Source organism: Acipenser ruthenus, chromosome 5 (genome assembly GCF_902713425.1).
Source record: "Acipenser ruthenus chromosome 5, fAciRut3.2 maternal haplotype, whole genome shotgun sequence".
NCBI classification, from domain to species: domain Eukaryota; kingdom Metazoa; phylum Chordata; class Actinopteri; order Acipenseriformes; family Acipenseridae; genus Acipenser; species Acipenser ruthenus.
In genome coordinates this window covers 56,747,708-56,771,837 of record NC_081193.1, presented here as the reverse complement: position 1 = coordinate 56,771,837, position 24,130 = coordinate 56,747,708, and the positions used below count along the sequence as shown (strand labels likewise).

General features: G+C 43.0%; 1 protein-coding gene across 1 annotated transcript; it reads left to right on the top strand.

Annotated features, from left to right (window-relative positions):
- Positions 1–418: 418 nt before the first annotated feature.
- On the top strand, positions 419–24,130 carry LOC117403139 (EMILIN-1-A-like; the record flags this gene model as incomplete). The annotated part of the gene is made up of 7 exons (XM_059024784.1): positions 419–462; positions 2,712–2,932; positions 14,736–16,919; positions 18,755–18,880; positions 19,757–19,774; positions 23,131–23,265; positions 24,030–24,130. Coding segments are annotated over 7 exons (2,823 nt in total), but the record flags the coding sequence as incomplete, so codon positions are not given.

Genomic DNA, 24,130 nt, shown 5'->3' with positions numbered 1-24,130 from the left:
TGAGCCCTTTTGCCGACTGATGTGAATCTTGGTTATTAATTTCTTAGCAGACGCCCTTATCCAGGGCGACTTACAATTGTTACAATATATCATATTATTTTTACATACAATTACATTATTTTTTACACATTATTTTTACATACAATTACCCATTTATTCAGTTGGGTTTTTACTGGAGCAATCTAGGTAAAGTACCTTGCTCAAGGGTACAACAGCAGTGTCCACCACCTGGGGTTGAACCCACGACCCTTAGGTCAAGAGTCCAGAGCCCTAACCACTAGTCCACACTACGTTATCTTTCTACTGTCCGCTAAAAAAATTAGTCAGGAAAAGTTCTGACATCAACAAACATGACCGCCATGAGCCAATCAATATGGGTGACATGCCAGTTTGCCCAAATTTTACCCTGAAATGGCACATTCCCACCACTAGGGGCAGCTGTTTACATGGAAACTCAGTAAGGTAAGAAAAAAAATTCCTAAAGCAGCCATTTTTCGCTGGTACAGTTTTACTAACACATGTAACTTAAAAACAGTAACTACAGTGGAAAGGATTATATTTAGACGTATACATAATACAGTATACAGAAACATACTGTAAACTAAGTAAACATTTTTTTTAAGAACTGTTGCAACTGCATCCATGCGAAAAAAAACCCTGCACTATGCTTTTTAAACTAACACAATCTAATCAATTAAATGCATAAAACATCAGCTTTACAAGTCACATGAATATAATTTGCTTAAAAATCGTTATATAATTATTTTTTACGACTGAACTGTGGTCAAACACAGTCATAAATCCTGAATCTGTTGAAACGAAACCGCGTGTGTAATCCATTTAACAGATGCGTGTGGGAAGGGAGGGGGGGAGACGTTGGGGCCATATCTTTCTTTGAAATATTTATTTTTGGTAATCAAATGTATAGACAGAACGCTTCACAATCGCTTGCACAATAAAATAGCATTGTAACTGTAAAGATCGCATAGTTATTCATGGAGAATCCCCCCAAAAAGCGGACATTTTATTATAATTCGAGCTTACCAGCTTCTCAGCCGTAATGCTGTTTGTTTACTTATAACCTCATGGACATGCAGGCAATACTGATACACACAAAGAATTTGAAAAAAATTACCGTCTTCTCGGGCAGTACAAAAATGTTCTGTAATCACATTTTTTTTTACAACGCTGTCGTAGCTGAACAGAAGCCAAAAAAAAAAAAAAAAAAAATGCACTACTCCTTTTACTGATATGGCGTCTGTTTTTTTTTTATTTCATAACTACAGTGATAGTTATAATTATTAAGACTAAACTGATAAAACAACAATCGCAAATTCTGAATATGTGGCAATGAAGCCAGGCACCCCAGATAGCCAATCGTTACACTATTATCACTTTCTGTTGCTTTACGAATGCACATTAAATGATAGTGGCATTAAAATATACAAGAACCAGTACTGTCTCTCTGGGTTCTGTTCCAGCTTCTTCTCTCCCCTATCCTGTTTATAATTCCTCGGCATAGGATTCGAGGGGTGTTACTCATAAATCGTGCACATGTAATGTCCTAGTAGCCATTCGGTCACAATTAAATATGGTGAATTTCGTATTTGCCAGGCACCCCTGATAGCCAATCGTTACACTATTATCACTTTCTATTGCTTTAAAAAAAATGCACATTAAATGATAGTGGCATTAAAATATACAAAAACCAATACATGCTGTAGACTTTATTTTATATTGCAAAATGAAGAATAGGGCACCACATGCTCACACACGCTCACACACACACACACACACACAAACTCAAACAAAGAGTGATCGAGAATTTAGAACAATGTTAGCCTCTTAAATGCATTATTTTTAAAGTCTATATGACTGCATACTATTTAGAATTTTGTGTGCATCCAAATACAATTTAAATAGCCTACTAACCAATAATTCCAATATGTGGGCCAAAATTGACACAGTTAGCCAGTTGTGATGATAACGCTTCATTTATAATAACCAATGCGCTTAAATTTCACGATAACTGCTTGGAAGCCGTAAAGTTGCTCGCAACGCTAGTTATTATTATTTGTTTATTTAGTAGACGCCTTTATCCAAGGTGACTTACAGAGACTAGGGTGTGTGAACTGTGCATCAGCTGCAGAGTCACTTACAACTACGTCTCACCCGAAAGACGGAGCACAAGGAGTTTAAGTGACTTGCTCAGGGTCACACAATGAGTCAGTGGCTGAGGTGGGATCTGAAGCGGGGACAAGCCCTTTTCTTTAACCACTGGACCACATAGCCTCCTTATTCATTTAGAACCACAGGAACAATTCTGCAGATTTTGCCGTTTCCACTGAAAATGAACCCCCTTTCGGGCCCATTGTCTCAGCTGGCCTGTCTTAATGGGCTTTGACAAAACAGGATTTTGTTCTAGTTGTATTGGTATACATTAATAGATTAAAAAAAAAAAAATCTTGATTACAAAGCCAGATATTTAATTATATCATGTTTATCATATATAATTATATTTTACAAGGAAAAACCCATTGTGATACGTAACTTTTTATGAGGATTTTTTCATGACTAAAACTTCAGTCTCCATTTAAGATTCTTCTCCAAGCAATAAAATAAAGGAGGGTGCTTTCTGTCTGACAGGAAATATGATACAGTACCTTCTCACACTGATCAGCCTCTAAATTTCCATATCTTTCTCTTACCAGGTACCGAACATATATGAGACCTAGGTACAAAGTAGCTTACAAGATGGTTACGGAGATGGAGTGGAAGTGTTGTCATGGCTACTCAGGAGATGACTGCGCTGAAGGACCCACAGAAGGCCAGTCACAAGGGACCCAAATCTCCACAGTTAGGCCCCGACCCAAACCAATACGTCCAGGACAGACGGGCTCCAACTCTGGGAATGTACAGATGGAAGGAGAAGGTAATATATTTCAAGCTGTGCCCAGGTAGAGGTGTATTATCAGATAGAAGGGAGTATTTATTTTCAATGTGCATTTGATATTATAGTAAACTATGTAGAGAAGTTAGGTATAAAGCTAGAGTTATTATATATATATATATATATATATATATATATATATATATATATATATATATATATATATACAGTACTGTGCAAAAGTTTTAGGCAGGTGTGAAAAAATGCTGTAAAGTAAGAATGCTTTCAAAAATAGACATGTTAATAGTTTATATTTATCAATTAACAAAATGCAAAGTGAGTGAACAGAAGAAAAATCTACATCAAATCCATATTTGGTGTGTCCACCTGTGGAAGGGTGGTGGGTAATTCACTGACACAGGACACAGAGAGATGAGTCTGAAAACACCGCACAGGTGCCCAGTTTTATTAGAAGCTGATTTTTGGTTCAGCCCGCAGAGGGCGCTGTTGTCTGTGGCTTGCCGTACCAGCTATGGTAGCGACAGAGCCACAACTATACCAGAGCGGTACAGGGTACAGAAGTTAACACAAAACAAAACACTAATCAAAAGGCGAAAGGAACAGGGAAAACAAAACACAGTAAACAAAACTACAAAATAAAGAGTGCTGCGCTCGGCAGCTTCACCCCGACCGTCGCTACCCGCACGGTCCGGGTCTCCGTCCTACTCTAGCAGCTCCCTCAGCCTGCTATACACTTTATCGGGGTCTGCCCAAGAGTTCTCCCCGCTGCCGCTAGTGCTTTGGTTTCTGTCTTTTATTATTTCTCTTTCTTGCTGGGATTTTTCCTCCCGGCTAATTGTCCTCCAGCGCTTCCGCACGCCGGTTACATCTCCGTGGGCAGACCTGAGGGAACAGCAGAATAAAACTTATAGGGTCAGCAATTCTCCCAAGACCCGCCTCCCAGCCACTCGGAGAGAAGGAAAGTTCGCACACCCACTCTCCCCCCTCTCCGTGTCACCGCCATGCCTGACAGGCGGATATTGACGAGCTGCTGCCCTCTCCCTGCAGCACTATGAACACGCCAGACGAGTCAGCACAGATCTCCCCTGTTACATATCCTCCCCCTTAGAATGGCACCACCGGTCCATTCGAAAATCCTACACCCCCATGCCTTCCCGAGAGAAAAAATCTGCGTTTTGATGCAGCTTTCCTGCTCGGTGGACAACCCTGAAGACATAGGGCTGCAGGGCCAAGTACCACCGCGTGATGCTGGCGTTGTTATCCTTCATCCGGTGAAGCCATGCCAAGGGGGCATGATCTGTAACCAGGGTGAAGTGTCGCCCCAGGAGGTAGTACCGGAGTGACTCGACTGCCCATTTTACCGCGAGACACTCCTTCTCGATGGTACTATAGTTCTTTTCGCGGGGAAGGAGTTTCCTGCTGATATACAGGACCGGGTGCTCGCTTCCCCGCACCTCCTGGGACAACACTGCCCCGAGACCTGTCTCTGACGCATCCGTCTGCAGGGTAAACCTCTTACCGAAATCCGGGCTGCATAGCACTGGCTTGCTACACAACCTCCGCTTCAAAGCGAGAAAGGCCCTCTGGCACGGCTCCGTCCACTGAACCGTATTTGGGGCAGCCTTCCGGGTGAGGTCTGTCAAGGGAGCAGCGAGCGTGGCGAAGCTCGGGATGAACTTCCTATAATAGCCCGCTAGTCCCAAGAAAGAGCGCACCTGGGTTTTGGTTGTAGGGACCGGCCAGTCAGCCAAGGCTTTCACCTTAGCAATCAGCGGTCTGATCTGGCCACCCCCTACTCGATACCCCAAATACTCCGACTCACTCTTCCCAATGGCACATTTCTTTGGGTTAGCAGTGAGCCCAGCCTCCCGCAAGGATTGCAATACTGCCGCTACCTTACACAGATGACTCGGCCAATCCTCACTGTGGATAACCACGTCATCTATGTAAGCAGCGGCGTACTGCTGATGGGGCCGCAAAATGCGATCCATCATCCGCTGGAAAGTGGCTGGTGCTCCGTGCAACCCAAAGGGCATGGTCCTAAATTGGTATAATCCGAAGGGAGTCGAAAACGCCGTCCTCTCTCTGGATTCCGGGGTCAGGGGTATCTGCCAGTACCCCTTCGTTAAATCCAGTGTCGTCATAAAATGAGCCGTGCCTAGACGCTCCAGCAATTCATCTACCCGGGGCATGGGATAAGCGTCAAACTTCGATTTTTCATTAACTCGCCTGAAGTCAATGCAAAATCGAGTTGACCCGTCCGGCTTATCCACTAAAACAATTGGACTATTCCAGTCACTTTGGGACTCTTCTATTACCCCCAGTCTCAGCATTTCATCAATCTCTGTTTTTATTACCTGTCTTTTACGTTCAGGTACACGGTATGGCCTCTGGCGAACTAGCGCCCCCGGCTCAACTTCAATGTGATGATGGGCTACCCGAGTCTGCCCCGGGACGGGAGAAAACACATCAGGAAATTCCGTCACCAGCGCCCGAGCCTGACATTTCTGTGTAGGTGTCAGATTCTCTGCAATCTGTACCGACCCTGTTTTCGCCAACACAGAAAGATCAGGTCCCAGGTCGGTGACGTCATCTGCCTGCGCCACTACCAATGCCTCCGGTTGCAGCCAGGGCTTCAGGAGGTTAACATGATAAATGTGTTTCTCTCTCCGTCGCTCCGGCTGGCAGATCTCATAATCCACCGCCCCAACCCGGCGTGTAACCTCAAAGGGTCCTTGCCACTTAGCCAGGAGTTTTGACTCAGAACTGGGTAATAATAGAAGCACTTTATCCCCCGGCTGAAATGTGCGCAACCGGGCTCCTCTATTGTATTGGGTCTCCTGTCTGTGTTGTGCCTGCTGCAAATTATCCTGCGCCCATTTCCCAACAGATTCCAGACGTTTGCGCAGGTCCAACACATACCGGACTGCATTAGTCGAATTATCCTGCTGTTCCTCCCACATCTCTCTGACCAGATCGAGCACACCCCGGGGTCTTCGCCCATACAGCAGCTCGAATGGCGAAAATCCCGTGGAAGCCTGGGGTACCTCTCTGATCGCAAAGAGAAGGGGAGGAATCAGCTGGTCCCAGTAACGCACATCACTGCTAATAAATCTGCGCAACATGCTCTTAAGGGTCTTATTAAAGCGCTCCACAAGACCATCGGTCTGAGGATGAAACACCGAGGTCCTAATGGTCTTAATCCCCAAAAGCTTACATGTTCCGCGGATTAGCCGGGACATAAAGTTGGTGCCTTGGTCGGTCAGTATCTCCCTGGGGATCCCCACCCGGGAGAAAACCTTCACGAGCTTGTTGGCAACAGACTTAGCGGACATAGATCGGAGGGGAATGGCCTCTGGATAACGCGTCGCGTAATCCAAAATGACCAATAGGTGTGTGTATCCCGCCGCACTCCTTTCCAATGGCCCGACTATGTCCATCCCAATACGCTCAAACGGAGCTTCCACTAGGGGCAACGGCACCAGTGGTGCTCGTGGGATGGCTCTAGGGCTAGCTTTCTGACACTCCCCACACCGTTCACAAAACCGTCTGACGTCACCATCCAGCCCCAGCCAATAGAACCGTGTCACAAGCCTCGCTTTGGTTTTGTCCCTACCTAAGTGACCAGACAGGGGAATAGCGTGAGCAAGCTGCAACAAATCCTCCTTAAAGGGTTGAGGAATGAGCAACTGATGACGCACCTCCCCCGTCTGGGGTAATTTGTCAACACGGTACAGCAGGTCTCGATTAATTTCAAAGTGAGGGTACGTGGCGGCGCGTCTGGGCTCGACCACCCGACCATTAACCACCGCTGCTTGGTCAAAGAGCCTGCCCAGCACGTTGTCACGCCCTTGCTCGAGTCGGAAGTCACGGGAACGAGCTAAAAAATCAGCTCCCATGGCTTCCAGCTCGGGGTCGGGTCGGTCCGGAGCGGAGGCAGCCGAGCCAGACCCCCGTGCTGGCTCCGCAGCCTCCCCCCCCGACTCTTCACCAACCGCCCCCACCTGAAACCTCTCGGACTCCTTCCATCGCCAGCCCTCATTCTTAGCGGCCCGACGTTCCCGTTTAGTTTTTCGGGGTCTAAATCTATGGCAAAACAAATTCGGGTCACAGAAGGGGAAGATCTCTCCAATTACTTCCTCCTTCTTGGCCAATAGGGTGGGCGGGGCTGTCAGAGCAGCTAACCAATCCTTAAACTGCCCACAGTCCCGCCCCAGAACTACTGGTACTGGCAATCGAGGACATAACCCTACATGCACCTGCGTCCCCTGCTGGCCAATCGTTATATTCACACTTATTTTAGGGTAGGAGCGTACATCCCCATGAATACATTTAATATGCACCTGTCCCAATAATCGTTTATGCCCCAGTGAGATTAGGCTATCCTGTATTAGGGACTGACCACACCCTGAATCCAGGAGCGCCTGGGTTTTTGTACCATCCACTGTCACAGGAATAACAAAACCCGTCTGCTGAAGTGACTGAGGTAATTGAACAGGCTTACCTGGTCGGCTGAGGTCACACTCCATCACGGGGCAATCCCGCGCGAGGTGTCCCACCTCCCGGCACGTCCAACACCGCAGTGGGCTAGTTTCTCGCCCTGGAGCCTCGGCAAGAGGTGGAAACACCGGAGCCATCAAAGGGGCTCGACGGTAAGGAAACCGTGCGAGACCCCGGTCCGACCCCGCAGCAGCCCGCGGGGAACCCCACGCTGCCCCGGTCCCCGGGCCGGGAGCTCGCACAGCCCCCCCCCCCGTCCAAAACCTTGTACACCCCTTCCCCCCAGTCCCTTCGCCCTATCCGGGGCCGGTGGGGCAGATGATGCCGCAGTGCTTCTCCCCGGCAGCCTGGCTGGCGTTGGTTCGGCTGCCCGGTACTGCTCTGCCAGTGCGACCGCCTGATCCAGGGTGGCGGGTGCCTGCCGCTGTACCCACAGCCGTGGTTCCGGAGCTAGACACTCCAGAAAGCGCTCCACCACAATCACCTCCACCAGCCTGGCTTTCGTGGTCGCATCCGGCCTCAACCACCCCATGGCGTACTCGTTCAGGCGATGGGCAATGGTTCTGGGGTGCTCCTCGGGCGGGAAGCGCTCCTCTCGAAACCTCCTCCGATAGCCCTCCGGTGTGGCCCCCACGCGATTCAGGATGGTAGCTTTTAGTGTGGGGTAGTCCATCATCCGGTCGGGCGACAGCGTCCTCGCTGCTGCCTGCGCCTCCCCCGTTAACTGGGGCAAGAGGTAACTGGCCCATTGGGCCTGATCCCACCCGGCAGAGGTCGCCAGCGCCTCGAACACCTCCAGGTAGGCTTCGGGTCGATCCTCTGCCGTCATCTTGGTGGGTCTCATCAACCGGGGGTCAGGTCCCGCCGGTCTAGCCGCCCCTTGCACCGCTGCCGTCAGGGTCTGGCGCAGGAGATTCATCATCTCCGCAAACTGGGAGGCGTCCATGCTGTTGCGCACTGCTTGAAGGGGGCAGTGCCAGTGAATCCCACTTCTGACACCACGTGTGGAAGGGTGGTGGGTAATTCACTGACACAGGACACAGAGAGATGAGTCTGAAAACACCGCACAGGTGCCCAGTTTTATTAGAAGCTGATTTTTGGTTCAGCCCGCAGAGGGCGCTGTTGTCTGTGGCTTGCCGTACCAGCTATGGTAGCGACAGAGCCACAACTATACCAGAGCGGTACAGGGTACAGAAGTTAACACAAAACAAAACACTAATCAAAAGGCGAAAGGAACAGGGAAAACAAAACACAGTAAACAAAACTACAAAATAAAGAGTGCTGCGCTCGGCAGCTTCACCCCGACCGTCGCTACCCGCACGGTCCGGGTCTCCGTCCTACTCTAGCAGCTCCCTCAGCCTGCTATACACTTTATCGGGGTCTGCCCAAGAGTTCTCCCCGCTGCCGCTAGTGCTTTGGTTTCTGTCTTTTATTATTTCTCTTTCTTGCTGGGATTTTTCCTCCCGGCTAATTGTCCTCCAGCGCTTCCGCACGCCGGTTACATCTCCGTGGGCAGACCTGAGGGAACAGCAGAATAAAACTTATAGGGTCAGCAATTCTCCCAAGACCCGCCTCCCAGCCACTCGGAGAGAAGGAAAGTTCGCACACCCACTCTCCCCCCTCTCCGTGTCACCGCCATGCCTGACAGGCGGATATTGACGAGCTGCTGCCCTCTCCCTGCAGCACTATGAACACGCCAGACGAGTCAGCACAGATCTCCCCTGTTACACCACCCTTTGCCTTCAAAACAGCATCAATTCTTCTAGGTACACTTGCACACAGTTTTTGAAGGAACTCGGCAGGTAGGTTGGCCCAAACATCTTGGAGAACTAACCACAGTTCTTCTGTGGATTTAGGCAGCCTCAGTTGCTTCTCTCTCTTCATGTAATCCCAGACAGACTCGATGATGTTGAGATCAGGGCTCTGTGGGGGCCATACCATCACTTCCAGGACTCCTTGTTCTTCTTTACGCTGAAGATAGTTCTTAATGACTTTCGCTGTATGTTTGGGGTCGTTGTCATGCTGCAGAATAAATTCGGGGCCAATCAGATGCCTCCCTGATGGTACTGCATGATGGATAAGTATCTCCTGTACTTCTCAGCATTGAGGAGACCATTAATTCTGACCAAATCCCCAACTCCATTTGCAGAAATGCAGCCCCAAACTTGCAAGGAACCTCCACCATGCTTCACTGTTGCCTGCAGACACTCATTCGTGTACCGCTCTCCAGCCCTTCGGCGAACAAACTGCCTTCTGCTACAGCCAAATATTTCACATTTTGACTCATCAGTCCAGAGCACCTGCTGCCATTTTTCTGCACCCCAGTTCCTGTGTTTTCGTGCATAGTTGAGTCGCTTGGCCTTGTTTCCACGTCGGAGGTATGGCTTTTTGGCCGCAAGTCTTCCATGAAGGCCACTTCTGACCAGACTTCTCCGGACAGTAGATGGGTGTACCAGGGTCCCACTGTTTTCTGCCAATTCTGAGCTGATGGCACTGCTGGACATCTTCCGATTGCGAAGGGAAGTAAGCATGATGTGTCTTTCATCTGCTGCAGTAAGTTTCCTTGGCCGACCACTGCGTCTACGGTCCTCAACGTTGCCCGTTTCTTTGTGCTTCCTCAAAAGAGCTTGGACAGCACATCTGGAAACCCCTGTCTGCCTTGAAATTTCTGCCTGGGAGAGACCTTGCTGATGCAGTATAACTACCTTGTGTCTTGTTGCTGTGCTCAGTCTTGCCATGGTGTATGACTTTTGACAGTAAACTGTCTTCAGCAACCTCACCTTGTTAGCTGGGTTTGGCTGTTCCTCACCCAGTTTTATTCCTCCTACACAGCTGTTTCTGTTTCAGTTAATGATTGTGTTTCAACCTACATATTGAATTGATGATCATTAGCACCTGTTTGGTATAATTGTTTAATCATACACCTGACTATATGCCTACAAAATCCCTGACTTTGTGCAAGTGTACCTAGAAGAATTGATGCTGTTTTGAAGGCAAAGGGTGGTCACACCAAATATGGATTTGATTTAGATTTTTCTTCTGTTCACTCACTTTGCATTTAGTTAATTGATAAATATAATCTATTAACATGTCTATTTTTGAAAGCATTCTTACTTTACAGCATTTTTCACACCTGCCTAAAACTTTTGCACAGTACTGTATATACTGTGGCGGAGTGTCCCGCCCCTTTGTTTATTATTTATTTTATATTATGATTTATGTTTATATTACTGCAAAAGCCGATTTGTTATTTGTTATTGTTTTGTATTTTAAAAACCTTGTGACGATGCATGACTGATCAGCTACTGATTATTTAACTAGATGACCGTCACGCATCCTTATTAAACTCGTGCAGACTATGGCCAAGGGGTAATAAGATAATTAACAGCTAGTTAACCCCTTCGCCAGAATATAAAAGCCTGCAGCTATCTGCGCTCGAGGAGAGTGTACAGAGGAGAGTATGGGAGAGCGAGCAAGGAGAGAGATTTAAAACCTAAACAACTGCTATTTCTGTTTGTTTGGCCAACGTCCCCTTTTGTTTGTGGTGTTTGTTTTGTTTAAATCTTTTGTTTGTTTATTATTTAATAAAACACTGAGCGCCGTAGCACTGCAGTTTCACCCGACATTCATTGCTTTGGTTTCTGCTCCTGGTCCGTGACGTCACCACCCACATGCCACTCAACAGCTCAGTCACACAAACATATATATATATATATATATATATATATATATATATATATATATATATATATGGGACAACACAATAGACACAACAAGTGTAAGTTTATTTTAAACAGGATGTTACCTGCGTGTTTATTTTCAAGGGAAGTCCAATAATCAGAGTCATAATGTTAATCCAGAGTTCGTAAACAATCAGGTAGTCATCCAAAATAGGGTCAAAACAGCCAACAGGGATATCCAAACAGTCCAGGGTCATACACAATAATGCAATCCAGAACTCAAAGAGAACACGACAAAACCTCTCAAAAAAAACACAGCCAAAATTCCTTCTACTGAAGGGCCTTGTTGCATTTATAATCCAGGTCAAACAGTGGATTTGAAGAAAAAAGCATAAATCATGTTTATGGCAAAAAATATTAGTTTTTTTTATTAAATATCCTTATGCCAATAAAATAGTCCCATTTATAACTTTTAACTACACACTAAATTTAAGATGAGTAAATTAATTTTATTGGAACATGCAAAAGAAAGTACATCTCAAGTTTTATAAGAACATAAGAAATGAGAGGAAGCCGTTCAGCCCATCTTGCTCGTTTGTTTGTTAGTAGCTTAATCAGATCACTGGGTACTCTTCTTTGTTCAAGACTGAATAGATTCAATTCTTTTAGCCTGTCTGCATACGACATGCCTTTTAAACCCGGGATAATTCTGGTTGCTCTTCTTTGCACTCTCTAGAGCAGCAATATCCTTTTTTGTAACGAGGTGACCAGAACTGAACACAATATTCTAGGTGAGGTCTTACTAATGCATTGTAAAGTTTTAACATTACTTCCCTTGATTTAAATTCAACACCTCACAATATACCCGAGCATCTTGTTGGTCTTTTTTATAGCTTCCCCACATTGTCTAGATTAAGACATTGCTGAGTCAACATAAACTCCTAGGTCATTTTCATAGATTCCTTCTTCAATTTCAGTATATGATATTTATAATGCACATTTTTAAGAACATAAGAACATAACAACGTTTACAAATGAGAGGAGGCCATTCAGCCCATCTTGCTCGTTTGGTTGTTAGTAGCTTATTGATCCCAGAATCTCATCATGCAGCTTCTTGAAGGATCCCAGGGTGTCAGCTATAATTTAGTGATAGTAGGGAAAATGTTTAGGTGGTTTAAAAAACGTTTTGGGGAAAAATAGGAAAATGCGGGTTAAAATAGGAAATTGTCTATCAGAAGTAGTAGAGATTGAGAATGGAGTTCCTCAAGGAAGTGTTGAGTCCGCTTATTTTTAATATTATGATAAATGACTTGCGAAAATCTGTTGAAGATAAGGACATTTTAATGTATGCAGATGACTGTGTGGTTTGGAGTAGACACAGGAATTTAAAAAGTGGGATTAAAGTGCTCAATGGGAAATTGAAGAAAATACATTTATGGGCAAAAAATGGGGGGGAAAGTTTTCAAAATCAAAAACAGAAGGGGTAATTTTCGCTTGTAAGGAGAAAACAGAAGACATTAGAATTTAGTTTGATGGGATGATGTTAAAGGTAGTACCAGTGTTTAAATTTCTGGGGGTGTTGTTGGATGAGAAGTTGAAATGGACTCAGCAGATAGACAAAATAATTGAGGGGAACTCATGGGGAGCAAGTATGAACACTCTGTCAATGATCTACAGAGCGCTGATCAGGCCTATACTGGATTATGGATGTATGGTATATGAGGAAGCAGCTAGTAAGGAGCTGGGAAAAGTGGATGTGGTACAAGCTAGGGCTCTGAGAGTATGCAGTGGAGCGCTATGTTCATCACCAGTTGCGGCATTGCAAGTAGTTGCTAGGGAAATGCCTCTCTTTTTAAGAAGGAAGAATTAGGTATTGGGCTAAGATAATGAATGGAGGAGATGGAAATCATGTTCAAAGGATTTTTCAGTCCTGTTGGGAGTATGAGGTATTGATGAGGAAAAGGAATGAGTGTGATAAAAGTTTAGGAGTAAGAATTAAGATATTGAGGAGCAGGTAACGTTGAAAGATGTTGAAGGGTGAGACTAAAAAATATAAACTCTGTCATCAGTCAATGTTTTAAAAATCCAGTGAGTGATCTGTATTTATTAAATGTTAAAGAAAAGGAGGAGAGATGGGTTTTCTGTAAACTGGCAGGGAAATGGGTAAACCATGTATGGGAAAATTACTGTAAGATTTTTACACATGGGTCTAAAAATACAGATAATGGTAGGGTTGGAGCAGCTTATTACATTCCAGAGTTTGAGGTAGGAAAATGTGTACGTATTACAGATAATGTGTCTATTATGATGGCTGAAGTAATACAGATTATTTTGGCATTACAATGGATTATAGAGGTTAAGGTAGAGAGAGCAGTAACTTTTTCAGATTCGTTATCAGGGCTACAGGCAATTAAGAATGAAGGAAAGGGGGATAGAAGGGATTTAGTACAGGAAGTAATGTATCTAGTGTCAGAATGTGTGTATTTAGGATTGTATGTGGTTTTTGTGTGGATTCCAGTGCATATAGGAATAGAGGGGAATGAGAGGGCAGATGGGTTAGCAAAAATGGCAGTGAAGAAAGTCAATGTGGGTATGGATGTTCATTATGGGTTAAGGGAGTATTATAAATAATAGAAAACATAGTGGATGAATGGCAGAATATGTAGAGTAGGGAAAAAAGGGCGTAAATTATATAAATCACAAAGTAAAGTCAGTTTGTGGGAAGGATGGTATGGAGGGGATAAACAGGAGGAAGTTAACCTAATAAGGCTGTTTATAGGACATTGAACTTTAAATGAACATTTATATAGAATTGGAGGCATGAGAGTGGGTTATCTATGAGATGTGGGGTTATGGGTTAATTGTCTCATCAAGCCGTTCCTATTTTACCCTGGGATTTACAAGGATTATTCGTCCAAGCTACATCTCCATTGGGAAATTGTTTGTTGGATGGACATTTCCAAACCAGGGTGATTTTGCTGCTGTATCATTTCCTGAACACTGGGTGAGATCTAACCAATTTACTCTCTTTCTGCAGCTGGATTACTTTTTTTGAAAAACAACTTTATATATTTTCTTTTTGTGTTTTTTTCCTTAATCACCCGGATTGGTTATATACCTTTGTGATCTGGTCAAATAGCTTTTTTTTTATTTCATTAGGGTTCAACTAGACAGAAGCCCCAGTTTATTGGTTTATTTTTTTTATTATGCCCTGTGAATGAACAGTTTAAGCCAGGGGACATTTTTGGACAGTTTGGTTTCTTTTTTTTTTTGGTACTGATCAATTGGTCCATTTGGCAATCAAGGACTCAAACTGGATTGTTACTTTTTGGGCCAACTTTCTGAAATTGTGGGATGTGATTTATATTTTTTCACTTATCTATCTTATTGCTCTACCAGTTTTATTGTTATCCAGTATTTCTATTACTTTGGCTCATTGCATATTTATTGTAAGGATTACTATCTTACCTTTTAATATATGGCTTATTGCAGGTGGGAATATAATTGTGATCAGGTAATTAAATTATTTTGAGTTGAGTTTGTTACAGTGTACTTTCTCAAAGACAGTTAATGATGAACATAAACAAAAAACATTGGCAAAAAACTCTTAGTGCTTTAAATAAAAAAACTGTACTTCTTTACAGGAAGGCATGACTCCGACAAGGTGAAACACTTAGAAGGCAATGTCCAGAGTCTGACCAAAGAACTTCATGATCTCCAGTCCACCCTGCGAGGGATGAATGAAAAGTTTCATGAGGAGATCCGCAAGACCCTAGTGACAGCCCTCAATGGCAAGCAGCCAGCTGACGCTGCACACCCAGAGATGAAGGAAACCCTCAGTGACATTCAGAAAATGATACAGCATCTTGACAACCGTATCCAGGTCCATGATAAAGAGCTGAACTACCTGAACAACAAATCTCATGGTGAAGGGGGTGAAAACTTCATTGAACATTCAGACACTAAAATGAACCAAAAACTCACCGACCTGAAGGAAGAAATTGTGAGAGACTTGGAAAAAAGGCTCCAGCAGTATTGCTCTGGCTGCCAATTGCAAGTGGAGGACTTGAGGAAGCAGCAGGAGGAAGACAGAGACAGGATCCGGGGGCTAGAGAAACTCATTAACTCTGTGGACCAGCGGAACAAGCAGGTGATGGAGATTGTGCAGAAACATGTGTCAAGTTCATCCAACCAGCCTTCAAGGGACTGCTGTGCCCAAGTGGACCAAATTGAACATAAAGTCAGTGACATTGAGAGGAAGCTATATTCTGTCTCTGAGGCTTACAATGTTTTGAATGGGCGGCTAGACAATGAGTTGGCCGAGATTGAGAAGGAGGACATTTTGAATAGAGAAGAGAAAACAAGTGCCCTTCTGGAAGACTTGGAAAGTCGTCTAAACATCACAGAGAGGAATACAGAAGAGCATTGTCTCTTTGTCCAAACCGAGCTAAAGGGTTATTTCCATAAGGAGATAAATGACTTGAGAAATGAGTTTAATGATAGGTTTGATGAAAATGGAGCCAAAATATCTAACATAGTTCAAAATGTGAACAGCTTAAAGGACAGAATTGTTGACCATGGCAAAGGCCTTGACAAAGTCTTCATCCTTACATCTGACATGGAGAATCAATTGACTTCAGCAGTTAACAGTTGTGCTAAAATCTGTGTCAGCAGTGGTCCTCCACATCCAGAAGTTGATGACTCTAAAATGTCAGATGTAGTGAATAAATTGGAGTGGAAGGTCATTGTAAATGAAGAAGAGATTAAAAACTTTGGAAACAAGATAAAGAACCTCTCAATCTCTGGCGATTTACTGAAGAACACAGTGGTAGATATTGGCCATGATGTACAGAAACTGAAGACCTTGATAGGACACAATGGTGAACATTTCAATAGGATTGTTACTAACATAGAGAACCTTGAGAAAGAACTAGATTACAATACCTTAACAAGTCTTACCATTTACAGCTCTGTGAAAAACCAACTAGTTTCTCTGCGGAATGAGACAGAAGACTACTTAGATAAGCTGGCTATGGATCTGAATAACATACGTACCAGAGTGGATTCTGGGGACACAACTTGTGCCCAAATATGCTCAAACCTACAGGAAGAAGTCGGGAAACTAAAGGAAGAAGTAGAAAAATGCAGCGGACAATGTAAGGTAGTCTTGAAGAGGCCAGAGGGAGGCCAGGTAGGAGGGGATGATCTAAACCAGCAGAAACCTTTAGATGGACACAGTGTTATCGGCGGGACATCCAGCGTCAACTTGAAGTCTATTCAAGGAGAGCTTTCAGAGGTCATTCTGACATTCAACTCCATTAATGACACACTCAAGGGCCTTGAACATACAGTGCAGAAGCACATTAGTGTTATCCATGACCTGGGCACCACTAAGGACAAAATCATCTCTGAAATCAACAAAATCCAGCAGGAGGTGAATGAGCACATTGAGGACAGCAAAGGCAGGTTCGACCATGTCAGTAGGGAGATCCATCGGTTTGGTAACAACTTCATGGTAGAAATGGGTGAGTGTAAACACTCATCTGATGGACTGGAAAAGAGGATTTCCAAGATGGAGAACCTTTGCGGAAAGTTTGACACAGTATCAGGCAGCTTGGAAAGAATTAAGGATGGCCTGAACAAGCATGTGTCCAGCCTCTGGAACTGTGTGCATAGGTTGAATAGCACAGTGATTACCCACAGTGGCTACTTGGACACCATTCAGAACACACAGCTGGATGGAATTAATCAACGACTAAACTTCTTGAACTCCTCTATGCTCACCTTATTCAAGGAGTTCCAGGACTTTACCCTTCAGGACGTTATGGGTATGTATAGTCGTATCAATCCAGTCCATCCATTATATCCTAATGACTTTGCCCCAGTCCATTATCTATACAGCACTTTGCCCCCAAAGGAAAGACTGCATAGTTCCTGACATTCAGTAAAATGTTTGCACTTACAATTTTAGCATAGAATTAGTACTGATTTGCAGTTTCAGGAATATGGAGACACCATTTGAATACAAGAGTATATACATATATAATCTTATACTGGGTGGGCACTTTTTAGGTTAGGTTAGGTTTGATCAATTTGGTGAGGTAGAGATTTTTATTTTTATTTCCCAATAAAGTTTAATCTGCATCATATCTATTATTAGGCTTGATATTCAGAGCATTTCAGTTAGGTGTGGGGGTTCACTGAACACACGGGAGTTAGAAAGTTTCTTTGATACCACTTCACCGATATTCAATTTTTGTTTACCCTTGTACCGTAGAGGAAAAATACCAACAATGGTAAGTTTCTTTTCCAAGACAGATTATCATACACACACACACACACACACACACACGGGTGCTGAAAATAAGGTTCAAAACAGAAGGCAAAAGAAAAAAGGAAAATAAAACACAATACAAAACTACAAATAAAAGGTGCTGAATCCTACAGCCTCCGCTATCCGGTGCAGTTTGAGTTTCCATGACACTTTGTTATTCCCTCACTGTCACTCACAGGGTTGCCCAGACTTCCCCAACTATACTGCCAACGCCCCACTCGGGTACATAATAAATTCTTAAATTCTTTATAGCGGCTGCCTTCCTCAGCCGGGATTGCTTGCCCTTTTCTCGTTCCAGACACTGGTGTTCTTGTTTTGTTTACTCCAGGTTTATGAACCCAGTTCCCAATGTCATGTCTCTTAAAGGGCAAAAGTGAAGGAATAGCAAAGCGTCATTTCTATTGGTCAATCGACCCCCCAAGATCAACCTCCCAACCACAGAGAGAGAGAGAGAGCGAGAGAGAGCGAGAGAGAGAGAGAGAGAGAGACCTGACACACTCTCACCCAATCTCTGTGTCATTGCCATAATTGGCAGGCGGATCCCACAGGACTCCCGACCACCCCCTGCAGAATCATGAATGCGCCAACACAGGTCTCCCCTATCACAGTACCCTAAGAAAATCATATTTAATTTAATATGACTCAAGCATCACTAACCAACTTCAGTGAATTTTACAGAAAAGCATTTTTTATACAAGAGCTAAATATACTAGAGTAGAGACTTAGTAATCTGGCCCATTTGTTATTCAAATTACTGGTTTGTTGATTACAGATCAAAATCTTAAAATCATTGAAAAAATGCTTTGTAGTTATGTTTTTAATACACCTTTGGAAAATACAAGCATATGTTTTTTTGTATCAACATGAATTTCATTATAGTATCATTGTTTGGATTAAAGATCAATTCAGATGACCAGGTTCTGGATTAATGAGAGTCTTTTACATGGGTTCATTTATAACAGCAAAACTGTAAAATTGAATTGATCAATATAAGTAATGGTCTCTTTTAAAGGAAGCATGCAGCTATTTTGAAACATTTATTTTGTTTAAAATGTTCTAAGTTAATTATGTATTTGTCTGTGTTGAGTCTGCTGAACAAGAGCAGTTTATGATTAACAATTAAATAGTTCATAATTGAGAAGATGGAAACTAGATTGCTATCATGGCTAGATGCAATCTAGACAGGTAACAGTCCAAGTCGTTCTCTGCAAACATCAGGTGGTACGGCTAGACAGGTGATCTCTGAACACATTTGCTCTGACCTGGTTATCTGTGCATACAGCTACAGAGCATTCTATTTTTTATTGACATTGTTGTGTCATGGTGTAGGACTTCCAGGTCCATTAGGCCCCCAGGGAGAGAGAGGTTTCCAAGGACCCCCTGGACCACAAGGGCCCCCAGGCAGGGATGGAGCCACAGGCAGACCAGGAGAACAAGGACCAATGGGACCCCCAGGTAATCTAAATATACGGTCCATTTTAGGACATCCTCAGCCATTACTCCTTCCCATGTCAGGAATCGCCCCTCCTCGAGTCAATGCCTGACAACTGACTCAAGGAGACCTGATGCCTGATACCTGACTCGAGCAGGGCTGATTCCTGACACAGGAAGGAGTGATGTCTGAGGATGTCCTAAAATGGACACTGTATAAATAATGTGTTTACATTTCTCAATGGCAGTTTAAGTAGATTTAAAATCAAATGAGAGTGCACATAATACTTCAAATTGCCTCACAAAGGGACATAAAGATACACAAGATTATTAGGGTTAAGTTTATTTGAATCAGTATGTATGTCTTCAGCATTACATTTACAACTGATCAGATCTAAAATGTATACATCATGATTTAAAAAAAAATAATAATAATAATCTTACGCTTTCCCCAATATTCAATGTACCGTCACCAATGCTGAGTGATTGTCCTATGTTCACTAAGCTGTGGGCCTATGTACAAAGCTTTCATTTGTATGTACAGTACTATACCTTTACTTTGTAAGGACAGTTTACCAATTAACTGCCCTTCGAGGGAGCACTGTACTGTGCCATATTTTCAAAGCTTTATTTTTTTTTTAAATAACCCATTTACTGTATAGTACATGTATAATTACACAGTCAACATGGCCTAACAATGATTTACCTGATTTTGTGAATTAATAATGAGAAAGCACTGTGTGATATCTTTGGTACTACAGATTGGTAATGTATATTGGTAAATGGTATATTAAAGACATACCAGATGGCTACTATATTTTCAAGTATTGATTATGAAATATTACATGGATGGATAGCTATGTTGTGTATTAAAATAACTTAATTGTTGTATTCTTTCAGGTATCAGAGGCGAACAAGGTATGTTTTGTCCAACGATCGTTATTATTGCCTAGTCTTTCCGAAGCATTTATTCAGATAAAGGTCCTACTATATTTTTCCATCAATGTACAAGATATGAGTCTATAAACTTTAGTTGAATGGGGCAATTGTAATATTGCTGGCAGTGGAATACAGGATCTCATCCTGGGCCGGATGAGATCCTCCCAATAGTACTCAAAGAAATGAAAGAAGTTATTTACAAACCGCTAACCAAGATCATGCAACAGTCTCTTGACACAGGGGTTGTACCGACAGACTGGAAAATTGCAAATGTAATACCGATCCACAAAAAGGGAGACAAAACCGAAACAGGAAACTACAGACCAATAAGCCTGACTTCTATTACAGTGGCTCTCAAAAGTATTCACCCCCCTTGGACTTTTCCACATTTTATTGTGTTACAACATGAAATCAAAATGGATTTAATTAGGAGTTTCTGCCACTGATCAACACAAAAAAAGTCCATAATGTCAAAGTGAAAAATAAAATCTACAAATTGTTCCAAATTAATTACAAATATAAAACAGAAAATAATTGAATGCATAAGTATTCACCCCCCTTTGCTATGACACACCTAAGCTCTGGTGCAACCAGTGGTCTTTAGAAGTCACATAATTAGTTGAATGGAGTCCACCTGTGTTCAATTAAGGCATTTCACATGATTTCAGGTTAAATACACCTGTCTCTGGGAGGTCCCACAGTTGGTTAGTACATTTCCTAACAAAAACAACATCATGAAGACGAAGGAACATTCAAAGCAAATCCGGAATAAGGTTCTTCAAAAGCACCAATCAGGGGTAGGATATAAGAACATTTCCAAGGCATTGAATAGCCCCCGGAGCACAGTAAAGTCCATTATTAAGAAATGGAGAGAATATGGCACAACTGTGAATCTGTCTAGAACAGACCGTCCTCAAAAAAGTATCCGGGCGAGGGCACTAGTCAGGGAGGCCACCAAGAGGCCTATGGCAACCCTAAATGAGTTACAGTCTTCCACGGCTGAGCTGGGAGACACTGTGCATACGGCAACAATAGCCCGGGTGCTTCACAAAACTGGCCTTTATGGGAGAGTGGCAAAAAGAAAGCCATTGTTGAAAAAAACTCACATCAAATCTCGGCTAGAGTTTGCCAGAAGGCATGTGGGAGACTCTGAGACCAAGTGGAAGAAGATTCTATGGTCTGATGAGACCAAAATAGAGCTTTTTGGCCTCAACGCTAAGCGCTATGTTTGGCGCAAGCCTAACACCGCACATCATCCTGAGAACACCATCCCTACCATGAAGCATGGTGGTGGCAGCATCATGCTATGGGGATGCTTCTCTGCGTCAGGGCCTGGAAAGCTCATGAAGATAGAGGGCAAAATGGATGCAGCAAAGTACAGAGAAACCCTGGAGGAAAACCTGCTGAAGTCTGCAAGAGACCTGGGTTTGGGAGAAGATTCATCTTCCAGCAGGACAATGACCCCAAACATACAGCCAAAGCCACACTGGGGTGGCTTAATAACAAAAAGGTCAATGTCATGGAGTGGCCCAGTCAAAGCCCGGACCTCAATCCAATTGAGAATATGTGGAAAGAGTTGAAAATTGCTGTTCACCAAAGGTCTCCATCCAACTTCACGGAGCTTGAGCAATTTTGCAAAGAATGGGCAAAAATTGCAGTGTCCAGATGTGCAAAGCTGGTAGAGACTTATCCAAATAGACTCATGGCTGTAATTGCTGCCAAAGCTGCCTCTACCAAATATTGACTCAAGGGGGTGAATACTTATGCAATCAATTATTTTCTGTTTTGTATTTGTAATAAATTTAGAACAATTTGGAGATTTTATTTTTCACTTTGAGGATGCAACATTGACAATGGATAATTGCAAAGCATACAACATGGTTTATTTAGATTTCCAGAAAGCTTTTGACAAAGTCCCACATAAAAGATTAATTCTCAAACTGAACGCAGTAGGGATTCAAGGAAATGCATGCACATGGATTAGGAAGTGGTTAACATGTAGAAAACAGAAAGTACTAATTAGAGGAGAAACCTCAAAATGGAGCGAGGTAACCAGTGGTGTACCACAGGGAACAGTATTAGGTCCTCTGCTATTCCTAATCTACATTCATGACTTAGATTCTGGTATAGTAAGCAAACTTGTTAAATTTGCAGACGACACAAAAATAGGAGGAGTGGCAAACACTGTTGAAGCAGCAAAGGTCATTCAAAATGATCTAGACAGCATTCAGAACTGGGCAGACACATGGCAAATGACATTTAATAGAGAAAAGTGTAAAGTATTGCACGCAGGCAATAAAAATGTGCATTATAAATATCATATGGGGGATTCTGAAATTGAAGAAGGAATCTATGAAAAAGACCTTGGAGTTTATGTTGACTCAGAAATGTCTTCATCTAGACAATGTGGGGAATCTATAAAAAAGGCCAATAAAATGCTCGGATATATTGTGAGAAGTGTTGAATTTAAATCAAGGGAAGAAATGTTAAAACTTTACAATGCATTAGTAAGACCTCACCTAGAATATTGTGTTCAGTTCTAGTCACCCTGTTACAAAAAGGATATTGCTGCTCTAGAAAGAGTGCAAAGAAGAGCAACCAGAGTTATCCGGGTTTGAAAGGCATGTCGTATGCAGACAGGCTAAAAGAATTGAATCTATTCAGTCTTGAACAAAGGAGACTACGCGGTGATCTGATTCAAGTATTCAAAATCCTAAAAGGTATAGACAATGTCGACCCAGGGGACTTTTTTGACCTGAAAAAAGAAACAAGGACCAGGGGTCACAAATGGAGATTAGATAAAGTGACATTCAGAACAGAAAATAGAGGCACTTTTTTACACAGAGAATTGTGAGGGTCTGGAACCAACTTCCCAGTAATGTTGTTGAAGCTGATACCCTGGAATCCTTCAAGAAGCTGCTTGATGAGATTCTGGGATCAATAAGCTACTAACAACCAAACGAGCAAGATGGTCTGAATAGCCTCCTCTCGTTTGTACTTTATGTTCTTCTTATGTTCTTAATAATGTGTAAGGTCTTAAAACAAAAGAAACATGCAGCACACATTTCAGTTACTCTCGAATTTAGTCTGCGCATGACAGATTTGTATAGGTCATACCTGTATTCCATTGCCATCTTGCCAAAACAGTGCTTGTATGTGATTCCCAAACTATGCTAAATCTGTCACAGTCAAACCATTGGTTCTGAATTAAAGTAGTCTCCTACCATATATTGGGTGGTCTGAATTCAATGTTAAGACGGATGTTCTCCTACAACAATATTACTGTACCTGTATTTTTCATGGTTCTTTTTCTTCATTTATTTGATTGTCCCCAGGTCTTCCTGGTTTAGATGCATCGCTACCAAAGGTTTCATTTTCAGCAGCTCTGACATACCCACAGGTGGATGCTGGAACAATCCTTTTCGATAAGGTCTTGGTGAACGACGTCCACTTCTACGATCCTTCTACTGGTAAGGGAAGATAGTAAACTGACAAGGTTTCAAAGGTGAAGCTAGCCATTATAGATTATAAAGCCATTTGTTCAGTATGGGGTCATTCCATGACAAATCATCCAAAAAACAATGTATTTAACACCCTACCATCTCCGATTTACACCAAACACCAAACACCAAAATGTGGTTGATTTTGGACCCCCGAATCATGGTATAGACAATGTCGACCCAGGGGACTTTTTTCACCTAAAAAAAGAAACAAGGACCAGGGGTCACAAATGGAGATCAGATAAAGGCGCATTCAGAACAGAAATCAGGAGACACTTTTACACAGAGAATTGTGAGGGTCTGGAACCAACTCCCCAGTAATGTTGTTGAACCTGACACCCGGGATCCTTCAAGAAACTGCTTGATGAGATTCTGGGATCAATAAGCTACTAACAACCAAACGAGCAAGATGGGCTGAATGGCCTCCTCTCGTTTGTAAACTTTCTTATGTTATTAAGTTCTTTAACATATTAATGTAACATTATTCAGCAGGTTTCATGTGGCTTTATGAAGCAAAATGTGTTAATTATACAGGGTGATGCAAAACTTTTGGCCATAGCTGTAGGTTAGTCCTCATTATCAGTCTAACTTGTTCCACTTGTTCCGATCAGTTAAACCAATTACCGGGATCAATCAGGATTAACAGTACAGATTTGCAAGATTTTCTAGTCCACTTCATGTGGACTAAATCACTGGTGTGCTGCAATTGACCCACCTTGTTTATGTGTTCACAGCCAGCAGCCACATAGAGAACTTTCATAGTTTACCTGGAAACCGTTTGGAGCCTCGCATAAGAAGCAGAGCATATGTATTTGTTTTAATATTCTAAACTGTA